The 12793-nt window shown below is 43.8% G+C and overlaps 1 protein-coding gene and 1 pseudogene across 1 annotated transcript in view; both read left to right on the forward strand.

Annotated features, from left to right (window-relative positions):
- The first annotated feature begins 4912 nt into the window (after positions 1-4912).
- On the forward strand, positions 4913-5032 carry LOC121182730 (annotated as a pseudogene).
- A 1220-nt stretch (positions 5033-6252) lies between these two features.
- Positions 6253-12793, forward strand: part of LOC121181908 (metabotropic glutamate receptor 8-like) — an 84200-nt gene continuing 77659 nt past the window's right edge. Inside the window, exon 1 of the mRNA XM_041038135.1 lies at positions 6253-6795. Coding sequence (XP_040894069.1) covers positions 6253-6795 — 543 coding nt within the window. The remainder of the gene's footprint in view (positions 6796-12793) is intronic.

Genomic DNA, 12793 nt, shown 5'->3' on the forward strand with positions numbered 1-12793 from the left:
ATGTACTGCTCAGTATCTCAGTTTATAATAATACATCATGATATATTTGTTGATAAGATTTAGTATTAATGATCCGAATCTGCTAAGTAATAAGTGACTGAAGCTGAAGTCAGTGTGGTGAAGTAAAAAGTAGCTTTAGTAAATGTACTTTACTTACTACTAAGTAATGTACATGAGCCAATTTATTTGCAGAGCAACAAGCTTTTACCTTTAATACTTAAAGTACATCCAGCTGATTATACTTCTGTACGATTTTGAGTGAAGTACTTTTAATTGTAATAGAGTATTTCTGTATTGATCTGTTGGCACTTTTACTTTGGCAAAGGGTCTGATTTCTTCTTGCCCCATTGAATGTTAAGTGTGTATTTGATGCAGCCGTGAAGAAGAACTGCAGGAGCTGTATGTTTGTAGTTACTGTGGTTGTCCGCTGGGGGGCGGCCTGCCTCCATCTCTTCAGTTTTAACCTCCAGCCGCTCCTCTCCCTGTCAGGCTGCATGATGAAGCTCATTAACTTCATGTGTTACTGCACGAACCGCACTCGCGTCCATCCTCTGTGGTTTGATGCGGCTGCAGCCTGGACTCACTTCTCCCTCCGTCGGGACCAGGATCATGCTTCCTCTGCTCGGACCTGAGGCCAGTTCTCTGGCTGGGGAACTTGCTGAGACCCTCAGACTCCCGTCAGCCTAAACTCGGCTGGTGTGATGAGCCTGAGAGCCTCTCGTGTTTCCTGTGACGCAGGACTGCCGCGCCGCGCCGTACCGCACCGCGCACTTTGGAGAGCTGCGACAAGCGCAAAGAAAAAAAAAAACGCGCGTCCGTGACTTCGGTCTTCTGGAATCAGCCGACCCTGATGTGAACATGTCTTTACTGTGTTAACCAGTCCGACACACTGATCTGAGTGCTGTCTGTGGGAGGAGAGGGTCCCGGGCTTTCAGAGCGTCATCCGCGGGTTGAACCGGTAGGCGAACCGACACCTGCAGGTGATCCGGAGCGTCAGAGACCTGCTGTTTAGAGGAATTTACCACTTCTGTATGCGGACCAGGACCAGCTCTGCTCTGTAACTGCAGGAACAGAAAAAAAGTGGATTTGAGTTTTGATTTAATTTTATTTATTTATTTACTGTGGTTTATGGATTCTGATGCGGAGCCGGATCGAGTCTCCACACGGAGGAATTTAGCCTAAATGTTTATGTGATGTGACAAACAGCTGGAGACAGAAAACATCTGTCTGACCTGTGACACTGAGAGAGGAAACACCTGCTCCTGTTGCGGAGAGAAAGGTACCTGAACACATCACGATATTTGTAATTGAACAGATTGAACAGGTTAAAGAAAACAAGTCGATCAGTTTTCAGTCAAAGGTCTGAGCGCAGATCCTGAATCATTAAAACTAAATTATTATCTCCTAGTATCTCCTACATGGGACCATGTAGGAGATACGAGCTCTCACTGTCAAATCCCTCAGGTTACTAAATCTACCAGTGGAATCAATAAATCACTTAATCAATCAATCAATCAGTATCCATCGCTAACGATTCTCTCAGACCGCTGGGTGATCTCAGGTTGTGAGGTTCAGCTGGTTTCGGATCAGATTCAGGATTTTATGATTTAAGCTGATTCTGCTGGAATGCAGTTTGGGTCGTGCTGAATCGCGTGCGCGCGTTTGTTTTCAAGGAGTGTGTTTGAGAAACTAAACCAAACGTCAGCGTGTGCGCGCACTTAAAGGTGTGTGTGTGTGTATGTGTGTATGTGTGTGTGTGTGTTGGTGCCTCCGCGATTTCGTTAGCCATTATGCGTTATTATTGTTAGCCATTATTGTTATTAATAATTTTTATTAGCAAGTGCGCGCGCCTCCAGGTTTCCTTTGTAGAGGGTTTCGGTTTGGTTTGTGTGTAACGAAAACGTGTGTGTTTGATGGAGGTGTGTGTGTGTGTGTCCGTGTGTGTTTGAGAAATTATTTTTGAGATATGAGAGACAGGGAGGAACGGAGGTTGGCGCTCACATATGGAGAGAACAGTAAAATAAAGGAGAGAAAGAGGAGGGAAAGGGGGGAGAGAAAGAGAGAGAGAGAGAGAGAGAGAGAGATAAAATGAGTGAGTAAAAACGAGAGTAATCCTCCTGCAGCGTCCAATAAGAGCTGATTGACTACATTTACTTTCCTCCAGCAGATCATCATACAGTCCATCACAGACTCTGACAGTTAAACCATCAGACAGAAACAAACTATAGACACTAAATACATGGACAAAAGTGTATGGACACATTTTGTTGTTTAATTTGGAGGACTTGTCATTGCACATGGTGATCCACTGCTCCAAATCTTGTCTCGCTATCCTAACACTGTTTGTGTCGAGCTTGTGTCAGATGAAGAACACCACGCGACAGGTGACATCCATAGCTCCAAACATCACTGACATTTCAGTTTGACAGTTGTGAAAGTTTTGCAGCTGAATTATGAGATGAATGGGACAAAGACACTAAAGGTGCAGCCATGCTACTGGCTCTGTGAGGCTGTACCTAAGCACTGCACTGCTTTGAGCTAAATGCTAACATTAGCATGCTACCAAGCTCACGATGGCTACGCTAACATGCTGATGTTTAGCAGGTGTAGTTTTAAAGTTTTTAGAACTCACTTAAGGATGAATTCCTTTAGCATCACCGGATTTCACAGTGAGGCTAAAGCAAAGGTCAGATGACCAAGAAAGTCAGCACGGTTCATCCTCTGGGATTCATGAATCTCTCTACAAATATTTGGTGTCAATCCATCTGGTAGATGTTGATATATTTCACTGGATAAGGCATAAAGACTTTGACCTGCTGGTGGAGCCAGAGGAAATCACCAAAGTCATTACAGTTCATCTTTTGGGCAATAACTTTTTGGATGATGCATTTCTTACTTATTTTACTGTAACATGTTGTACAACACACTTAGACTTTTATTTCACACATTTCTATCACGAAAATGAAATTTAATACAGACAAAAAATTCAAGCAAAATATTTCCACTTGTCTTCTTACTACAATCAAAAAACACACAATTAGAAATCCAAAAAACTTTAGATTTAACAACGATTCAAGGTGCGTGCTGATACATATGACACAGAGGCTCTGGAGCAGGGGTCAGCTACGACAGTAAAGTCGTCTGTGAAGCTTTGTATTTGATTGTTTTTCCAAGAATCACCTGTTTGACAAACGAGGCCTCGGTTTCTTCCAAATAATTTCCTCCTGATTTCTGATTTTGTTTGTTTCTCACATATGAAACAACTTTTTTTATTTTTTAGTCGGTGCAATGTGAAGTAAATTTACTTTTTTTATTCACATCTGCCTGAATACTAGAACAAAAAAGCATTTATCTATGAAATCGTGCATCTAATCCTGCAGTCATGTCTACAATGATAAGGACTGCAGATTATGAGAAACTAAAAAGAGATGTTAGAATCCTTATTTGTTTTAGCACAACGTTCTGTAATGTCAGTAATATTTGTGAAATGGCATTGGCACATGATCATTTATGATTTGGCTGCTCTCAGTAAGTGTCAGTAGTGAACTCTGTGTTGAATGAGGCTTCGAGTCGTGAATCCTTAAGCAACAAATTTGACTGCAAAGTCTCAGGAAAGTCTTGTTGTGCCATCACTACAAGATAGTGGACCCCCCTCCTGATGAAAGACAGTTGATCTGTTCCACTTCCTGTGTGTCCTGTCCTGTGAGTATAAGAGGCCATCTTGAATGACTTTGCTCCCTTTAATTGGTGGAGGACTCAAACATGAATCCAGGAAATACAAACCGGTGTAAGAGGTAAAAGACTGATTCCAATACAAACATTGCTTTTACATTTTTGTGTTTTTATAAACTGAAGAAATGAGATTGATGATGAGTGCATTAATCAATGAGCTTTGGGCAGATGTGTTTTTGAACTTTGGACAGAGCCAGGCTAGCTGTTTCCCCTTTCTCCCAGTCTTTATGCTAAGCTAGGCTAACCGGATTTAGACTTAAGCTCTGTACTGAACACACTGACATTAAACCAGTATCCATCTGAACATCCCGAAGTTTCTTTAAGTTGCTTTTTAGAGGCTCAACATGAATCATGTGAAGTTAAAATTTAGGTCAGAGTTGAGGACGTTTGTTTTAGTGAACTCAAACATGAAACACACACACACACACACACAGTTGTCATTGGGGTTTTGGCTCCCCGTCATCTGCAGTTCTTGGCTGTTTGACAGATTTCCTCCCTGGTTTGTTTCTGCAGTAAAGATGTCGGGAGACTCCTTTGATTTGTTTTCACTTGTCATGAATTTATTTCCTCCGTTGTGGCAAAACACATTACACGAGCTGTCAGAAGCTGCTACAGGTTAAACTGGGCCATTGAAACACTTTTAGGGCTGACTGACTGTGAGAGACTCACTGACATGAAGTCTCAGAAAAATGCAGTGTGATTTACGCCTTTGATCGGTAGACAGACGGGACAAAGGCCGAATGTTGCCTTATAGTGATCGGGGCACAAAGCCTGAGAAAGCACCTGAATACTTCAGATGATTGGTAGCCTACAACCAAAACCCAGGCCACGTTTTCTCTGCAGTCCGATTGAACAGAGGTCATGATAATGTGGGGAGGGGTAGGGGAATGGGTGTGGCCTGTGATGTGGTGTGCTGCAAGCCCAGTTTACTCTGGTTCCTCTTCATAACGCAAACGTCTTTCAACTTTTACTAAAACTTCCGTGCAGAAGAAGATCAATGAGTTTGCTGAACCCTGCGAGTTTATGCAAAGTAAAACAGCCGTCTTTATCAAAACTGTGGGGCTGCACAATGGAGAGGTTGAGCAGAGGTAATGAGCAGCAGCCATTGTTATGCTCAATTAAAATATACTGCATCATGAAAAGTGAGAACTGCGCCAGGAGGATGCCTCGGGCAGAAAACATGGCTCCTCTGCCATTTGGCTAAGATCAAGTGTAGCATCTGTTCTTATCAGTTTAATATCTCACATGTCCTCTAATAGGGGACAAAAAAAAAAAAAAAATTAAATGCATTGCACACAATGCACACATCAAGCCAGCAATGCAGAGTGAGCGGTGCACACTTCTCTTGCCATGTGGGAAAACTGAGCACTGAAGTAAATGTAGAAGTACATCGCTCAATTTCTCCCAGGACCAAAGAATGTGAGTCAAACTGGATGTTGGTTTTTTTACAGCTTAGACTGGTGGAAAACTGTTGTGTTGAATCACTGATGTCCCTCGTGGAACCTCATTAGGAGCCCAGGCTCAAATATATCAGCCATGATAACTGGTGGCAGTAACAGTGCAGCCCGGAATCAACAGCAAGACGAAGCCTCAAAAAATACAGTGAGGTTCATATTTTGAATTTGCAGACAAACAGGACAAAGAGGGAATTGATTAATTGACTGAATATTTTTTTACACCCACCCCAATTCTGTGATGTTCTTCTGCCAAGTCCTCTAATATTTAAACTGAGAAATCTGTGTTCTAAGACCTTATCGTCAGGAGCAGGCTTGTTCTTGTATTGTTATTCCTGTTTACTGAGCTTGATTAATGTTGCATGTTTTATGTATCAGCTCCCTGAATAAAACTCACAGAACCTGGAAGAGTTGTGAAAATGCAAACTCACCTGCTGGTATATAAATCTTCTTAGTGGAATACAAGCAGGGAGAAAATGACTTAAAGCAGCTGTAAAGTAGACCTGAAACAATCGGTTCATCAGTTAGTCCACAGAAAATGAATTGGCAACTATTTTGAAAACTGAAATGCCAAACATTCCCCTCCCAGGAGTTTAAAACCATCCACCACCTCAATAGATCATCGGTGGTGACTGACCTAAAATTAACCATCACCTCTTCCCTCCCCTCTCTCCTCTGGGAGTCTTTGTGTGCTCAGAATTACTACTTGAGGGATCTTTGGTTGAGAGACTTGATTATTGATTATGTATTGATGGTTTCCCCCTCTGTCTGAACCTCCAACAGGTTTCTGGAAGAATGTGAAACTGGAGCTGCTGAGATCTTAAAACTCCATCTCCTCAGACAGACATGCCAACCACAAGAACCTGTACCGCAGGAAAACCTTGGGGTCAGTGTTTGTAGGTGGGAGCGCCCGCCGTGGTCGACCCTGCCCTTGGTAACAGGGGGACTCCATGGTCTGGCTCGTCCCGTCCTCGCCACACTTCCTGCTCTGCTCCTACAGCCTCCTCCCTGTTGACTGTGCGATCGTACCACCGCTCCCTTTCCCTGCTGCTCGACTCACCACAACATGGCGAGGGGTTCGAAGCCCCCGATCGTCTTCTGCCACTGCTTCCTCTCTCTGCTGATGCTTAAGAGCTGCTGGCTGCTAGGCTCTGCCTCCCAGAAGTCCGCTGTGTCAGTGGACTCCCAGCAGCCCCAGCAGGAGTACGCCCACTCCATCCGGCTGGATGGTGATATCATCCTGGGTGGCTTGTTCCCCGTGCATGCTCGCGGTGAGAGGGGCGTGCCGTGTGGTGAGCTGAAAAAAGAAAAGGGCATCCATCGGCTGGAGGCCATGTTGTTCGCCATCGACCTCATCAACAAGGACCCGGAGCTGCTGCCCAATGTGACGCTCGGGGCACGAATTCTGGACACATGTTCGCGTGACACCTATGCTCTGGAGCAGTCGCTCACCTTCGTCCAGGCGCTCATCGAGAGGGATGGATCCGACGTGCGCTGCGCTAACGGCGACCCACCCATCTTTGCCAAGCCGGACAAGGTGGTGGGCGTCATCGGGGCGTCGGCCAGCTCCGTGTCGATCATGGTGGCCAACATTCTGCGACTGTTCAAGGTAAGAGAACACCGTCAGGTGACTTTTCTGTTGTTTGTGATTGACAGCATCCTTTATTTCTCCTGTGGCGAGCAGCTTTAATCCAGAACAATCAGACATGTGATCTACACGACGACAGATGTAGATACTGAAGTGTTTCATGAGGCAAGTGTTGGCGGGCCACGGGCTGTTCTCACAGCCCGGATAAATCCTGTGTTGAGCAGAGAAGCTGCAGGTCGACTTTGACAGTGTGAAATGTGTGAAAAAGTGTAAAAAAAGAAACGGCTCGTCAGCAGCAGAGGATTTAGAAAAGTGTGGAAATTCTGAGGCTGCCGGAGTTAATCAGAGGGGAGGCGAACAGGTTTTCTTTAGAGTTTACGAGTGAATGTAAAACGTCTGTCGTTGTTAGAAAATCTATGTGACATTTAACAGTTAACAGAAAATATGTACAATACAACCACCCTGTGCTAAAGTGAGGGAATATGTTATGTTTATGGTCTTTTCTCTCGTTGATTCGAGGCAGACTCGACTGACAGCTCTAAAACTTGAGAGGACAAAATAAATAATAAAAAAAACTGTGAAGCTGTCACTTAGTGGTGGAGGAAACATGCTCAGTCTTCGGTTCTTCATTAGCTTCATCCCGTAGCCGGATGAAGCAGAGATAACGCGCTGAGACGTTTCTCGCGGTGCGTTGACATAAAAAGCTGATCCCAGCTGTTGCCTCGTCTTCCTCCATGTGTGCAGAGCGTGTAGACAAACTGTATCTGGCGTGTTGCTGTGCACAGCAACGAACCAATTCCACTGCCCTAAATTAGTGATGAGCTGTATGATTCATGTGTATGTGTTAGAGCCTGGCCAGCTTAATGAGGACAGAAAGGCCTCACAACATCACTTATCTAAAATTAGCGGGAGATGCCTTTGGGGGGTGAGGAAGGGGAGGAAAGGGGGGGGGGGGTGGTGGGGGTAACCAGATTGTGCTGACGCAGAGGGTTCCTCGCCCTGCTGCCGCTCACCAGCGCTGTCACAACCTTCAGCTGCAGTCAGGACTCTGACGGACCACAGGGACTCACGGCAGCTGGTTTTTAGTTGGTAACGTGTTCTCAGTTAACGTGACATAATACTGACAACTCACTGAGTCAACTATTTAAAGTATTTAAGCTGAAGATTGTTTATTACGATTTCATCAAATTTAAATATTCTGCATACTCTGGAACTCGAGTGGGAGTATTCAGACCCCTCAGATGCACGTGGTTGGGTGTGTTATCACGTGTGTGTTGTTGCACCTGTAACCAGTGATGTAACAGATGTGACAGTGATGTTATGGGGGGTCCTGGAGTCACACCTGTACGTCACTGCAGCAGTTAAATAACTGGATGTCAGCAAAGACGAGATTTTCAAAGGTTTTGAAGTTGTGGAAAGGAAGCACTGCTGCAATATCAACAACTCATTGCAAGTAAAGATACCACTCAGCCGTTGCTGTGCAGATGGTCCTGAAATGTCCTGATCTCATACCTGCTCTCCAGAGGATAAACCTCCTCTGTTTCAGTGACTCCATTATCTTTCCTCTAACACCACCCTCCGGACAAACTTTGTATTTTTGAAAACATTACTGGTAAAGCTTTAAGAATAGATGAATCATCAGTAGCTGTCCTGTCTTGACTCCGAGGAGTTGCTCTGTTAATAAAACACTCTGGCCTCTTCAGGAGATTCACTGAGGGTGTCAGAGGTGAGATCCTCCATCTGAAACTGTGATATGCTCTCAGTGCATTTGCATAACATTTGCACATCCATTTCACACAGAATCACACAGTCTGAGCCCAGGCTGGTCTGCAGGAGGACGCTCTGCTGCGACAGTCGCTCACGCTGCTGCATTATATTTCCATCTCTGCGTGGGAGAGACAGAACCACCGAGGCTCTGTTTATGAGCTCGCTGCAGGCTCGGCCAAAAAAAAAAACAAAAAAAACAAAAAAATAAATAAATAAATAAAAGAGGTGAGAAAATAACAGAGGGAGAAATGAAAACACCGGGAACCCTCCTGCATCGTTCCATATAAACTGTCAGAGGCGGGAGGAGAGCAGAGCCTCCGGCAGCACGACAGCCTCGATCCATAGAAGAAGAAAAAAAGTCAAGCATCACTTCTCTGGCTGTGACTGTTCAATGTGCAGTGCAGCTGAGGAGAGCAGCCGGGGTTCCCGACCCCAGGGTCAGGACCCCCCTCCCAGGGGTTTGCAAGATGAATGTGAAGAGTCACAAAATTATCAACTGAATGCTAGGTGGTGGATTTTTCCTTTTCAGTTGGTCTTCAATAATATTTTCTTTCTTTGGATATGTTTTTGGGTGTTTTTATGAATTCATTAGAAATTAGAGAGTAGAGAGAGAGAGGTGCAACAGCGCTGGAAGAGTCTTCATCTCCAATCCACAGGGATGCCTTCCATAGCATTTTGATGGAACTCAGAACCATTATGACATTGAATCCCTTAGCATTCATAAAATCATAAAATTGGTCATTTGCCAGTTAATAATTATTAAAATAAGGTGTTTTAATTCAGTGTTAAGCGGGTGCTTAATAGATTAATTAATGTATAAATTAAAGGGGTTAAAAAATAAGGATAAATATTTAATTTATCCATTAAATCCTGGTCTGAGTTTGTTTGTGTTCTGCAGATATGATGTGCAGGAAACAGAGACAAGACATGGACATAACATTAGTTCTGGATTAAGAACTAAGAGCTGCAGTTTGAGTCTGAGAGACTTCAGAGCTCTGCAGAAACATTTCACTTAGTTTTCAGGCAGCAGATCTTTGCACAGTCTGAGGACGTGTGAACGCTGGAGCCTGGTTTTCTCTCTCTGAGGTGCTTCCTGCTAATATCACACCGTGCTGTTCTAACTCCGGACAAAACACAGCAGCAGATGGTCCCTGTGAGGGAAGAAACACATCGTCTGTGGGACAAAAGGGAAGGAGGTCAAAAACAAACCCACCAGGATTCAGCCTCTGGAGACCACCAACATCTAGACACATGTTGCTTATAAGTGCTAGATACATGCTGAATTTTCACATTTGGAAATACTGACTGTAGCTTATAGTCTGTTATTGTTTGTAGCAGCTTTGATGGAGGTGTCCTTTTTGTTTCTTTTTTTTTAAGCTTAAAGCACAACACACTGTAAAACTGGACCAGGTGTATCTGCACGACTTGACATCATTGTCTTACGTGATATGAAATTGGTCTCAAATTACTTGAAACTCAGCTCAGATCTTCAGACTTCACTCAGACTTTTCTCAAAATCGTTGAGACTTGACTTGAGACTTGGCTCAGACGTCTCTGTTAACTTTAGACAAAAGCTGCGGGACTGTTAGAAACCTGTCCTTTGTGTTTGACCTGCATTTGTTTTGGCCCTGATCAGTAGTTGTTCAGACATCTCTCTCTGCTTGAATGCGATGGAGTGACATCCCCATCCTGACCTAAACCTAATCCCACCTGGTAACTGGGTGACAGGTGATGTCACTGTAGGTCTGTCTTCAGCCTTCCACAGCCAATCATAGACAGATAATCAAACCTGGATGTCCCATGGATTGACAATGTGACCTCAGCATCTTGCTCTGAGCAGCATGACATCCAATCAGCAGTCTAATTCCATATAAATGTCCTGAATGAATGTGAGGGCAAAGCTTCTCCACCTCCTGTTAAAATTCATGCAAGCTGGAGGCGTCCCGCGGCTGATCTGTCTCGATTACCTGATCGCTCTATTGTTGGGTAACAAATGAAATCTCTCTCTGGGAGGGGAAAAAAAGATGGAGGAGAGGGTGAATAATGGAATTTAATCGAGCGGAATTTGCTCATTGTAGTGGCAATTCATTAGTGTGGCTGATAATGACAACCTCATTAAGCTGTCTGAAGCCGTCATCCTTATTGTTTTATTGTCAGTGTTAATAAAGCTTTTTGCTTTATGCTCATTTTGACGGCCTGAATTTGTAATCCATCCAGTTTTCAACAATCCATTCTCTTATTGAGAACCTCCAGACTATAACCAACAGACGTGTGTGTGTGTTTTAAAACGAGGAAGACTTGGCCCTTTTTCAGATAATTAAGACTCGTCTTAAATGGTTGGAGATTTGTTTTGTTGTTTCAGATCAGAACTCTTATAAATAACCTGAGACTTGAACTTGTGTCCAGTGGCTTAAGACCTCAAGTAACTTCCCAGTGACGAGCCATGTTTTTCAATTGACTTAAGACTGTCTTATGTCAAATCGTGAGACCTGACTCCAGTGATCGAAGACTTGACTCAGACTTGACTCAGACTTGTCTCAAATGACTTGAGACGTGACTCAGATCTGTTGTAAACGACTTAAGACTCAACTCGGACCTGTCTCAGTTTACTTGTGACTGTGCTCAGATCTTTAGTAAAAGGCTGAGACTTGTCTCCAGTGACTTGAGACTGAGACCTTTCTAATATTATTTCAGACTTGTCTCAAATGACTTGAGACGTGACTCAGATCTGTTGTAAACGACTTAAGACTCAACTCGGACCTGTCTCAGTTTACTTGTGACTGTGCTCAGATCTTTAGTAAAAGGCTGAGACTTGTCTCCAGTGACTTGAGACTGAGACCTTTCTAATATTATTTCAGACTTGATTCAAATGACTTGAGGTTTGACTTGGAGTCATTTCAAATGATGATTTTATTCAGACTTGGACACAAATGACTTGAAATGTGTCTCCAGTGACTTGAGACAAGACTTTTCTCAAAGGACTGGACTTTAACTGTTCATGTGTCACGAGGGACTTGAGACTAGATGTTGACTGGTCTCAGACCTGTCTCATATGACCTAACATGACTTTGACTGGTCTCAAATGATATCATGGATGGATGGCTGGACTTAACAAGAACTTTTCCCTGCATCACCTGACTTGACTGACTCCTCTTAAATGACTCAGCTCCTCTGACGAGAGGCTCGACTCAGACTTGGCCCTAAAGACCTTAACGTTAACGTTGTTGGTTCATTGATTAGTTCACGAGGAGAAATCCACAGCGTATGTAACCAATTCTTCGAAGCTTCTTCGGTGAGAGGAACTGCTGCTTTTCTGTGTTACACCATTGTTTTGGACTGTTCGCTGTAACATATTCAGACCTTTCCAGCCTGCGTGTAAAGGCATTCTGCTTTCCCTTGGTTCATCTCGTTCGTTTGGTTCATTTCTGTGTTGCAAATAAAAAGGTTGTCATTCTGCCACCAGATGAGAAATCTGATCCGTGTGGGAATAAAACAGCTCACAGTGGAGCTCAGATAATAGCCTGAAATTTCACACTGCTCTGGAGTCGGTCCGACCTCTGCAGATCATCATCAGCTGAGCAGCGATAAAGGTCAGAGGTCGGCTGGTTTCATTACCAGCAGGCTCCATTCATCACCAAGAAAAACGGGGGACTCATATTCACACGCGTTGATATAATTTTGTTACACACAGAAGAAATGAATCCATCTTTTATTCAGTGCCATGTGTTATAGTTTCCAAATTGCACTTGAGCAGAGTGATGTCGTTTGGCGAGAAATTACATCTGCGTGCGGACTGCTTACAAATGAGAGCAAATGATCGTCACCTTCAGGCGCCATGTTGAAACTTAGGAGGAGCTATTTGTGTGCACTGTCTCTTTTCAGACATTTTCCTCCACAGTCTCTAATATGAACCCCTTACGTCAGGGTTTTTTAAAACCTGTTCTCACCTGTTGTCAGGTGTCAGTTCTCTCCTGAACTCAGCATGTGGACTGAGGTGGTGTTTCACAACCAACTGACTGAGCACAAATTAGAGGTCTACAGGTCACAATTATTTCTTTGAAAAAATAGGTTCTCAGGGTTTTACCAAAAACACTTTTTCAAACAAATGAATGCAGCAAGGCTAGATAATTAACACCACTATTTCATACCCAGCAATGTGCTTTTTCCGTCCCCTTTTGGACGTCATATTTGTCCAACACACGGTCACTAATAAATGAATAAAGAGAACAGCGCTACTTCCTGTGTGCCATAA

The sequence above is a fragment of the Toxotes jaculatrix genome, chromosome 5 (genome assembly GCF_017976425.1).
Source record: "Toxotes jaculatrix isolate fToxJac2 chromosome 5, fToxJac2.pri, whole genome shotgun sequence".
NCBI classification, from domain to species: domain Eukaryota; kingdom Metazoa; phylum Chordata; class Actinopteri; family Toxotidae; genus Toxotes; species Toxotes jaculatrix.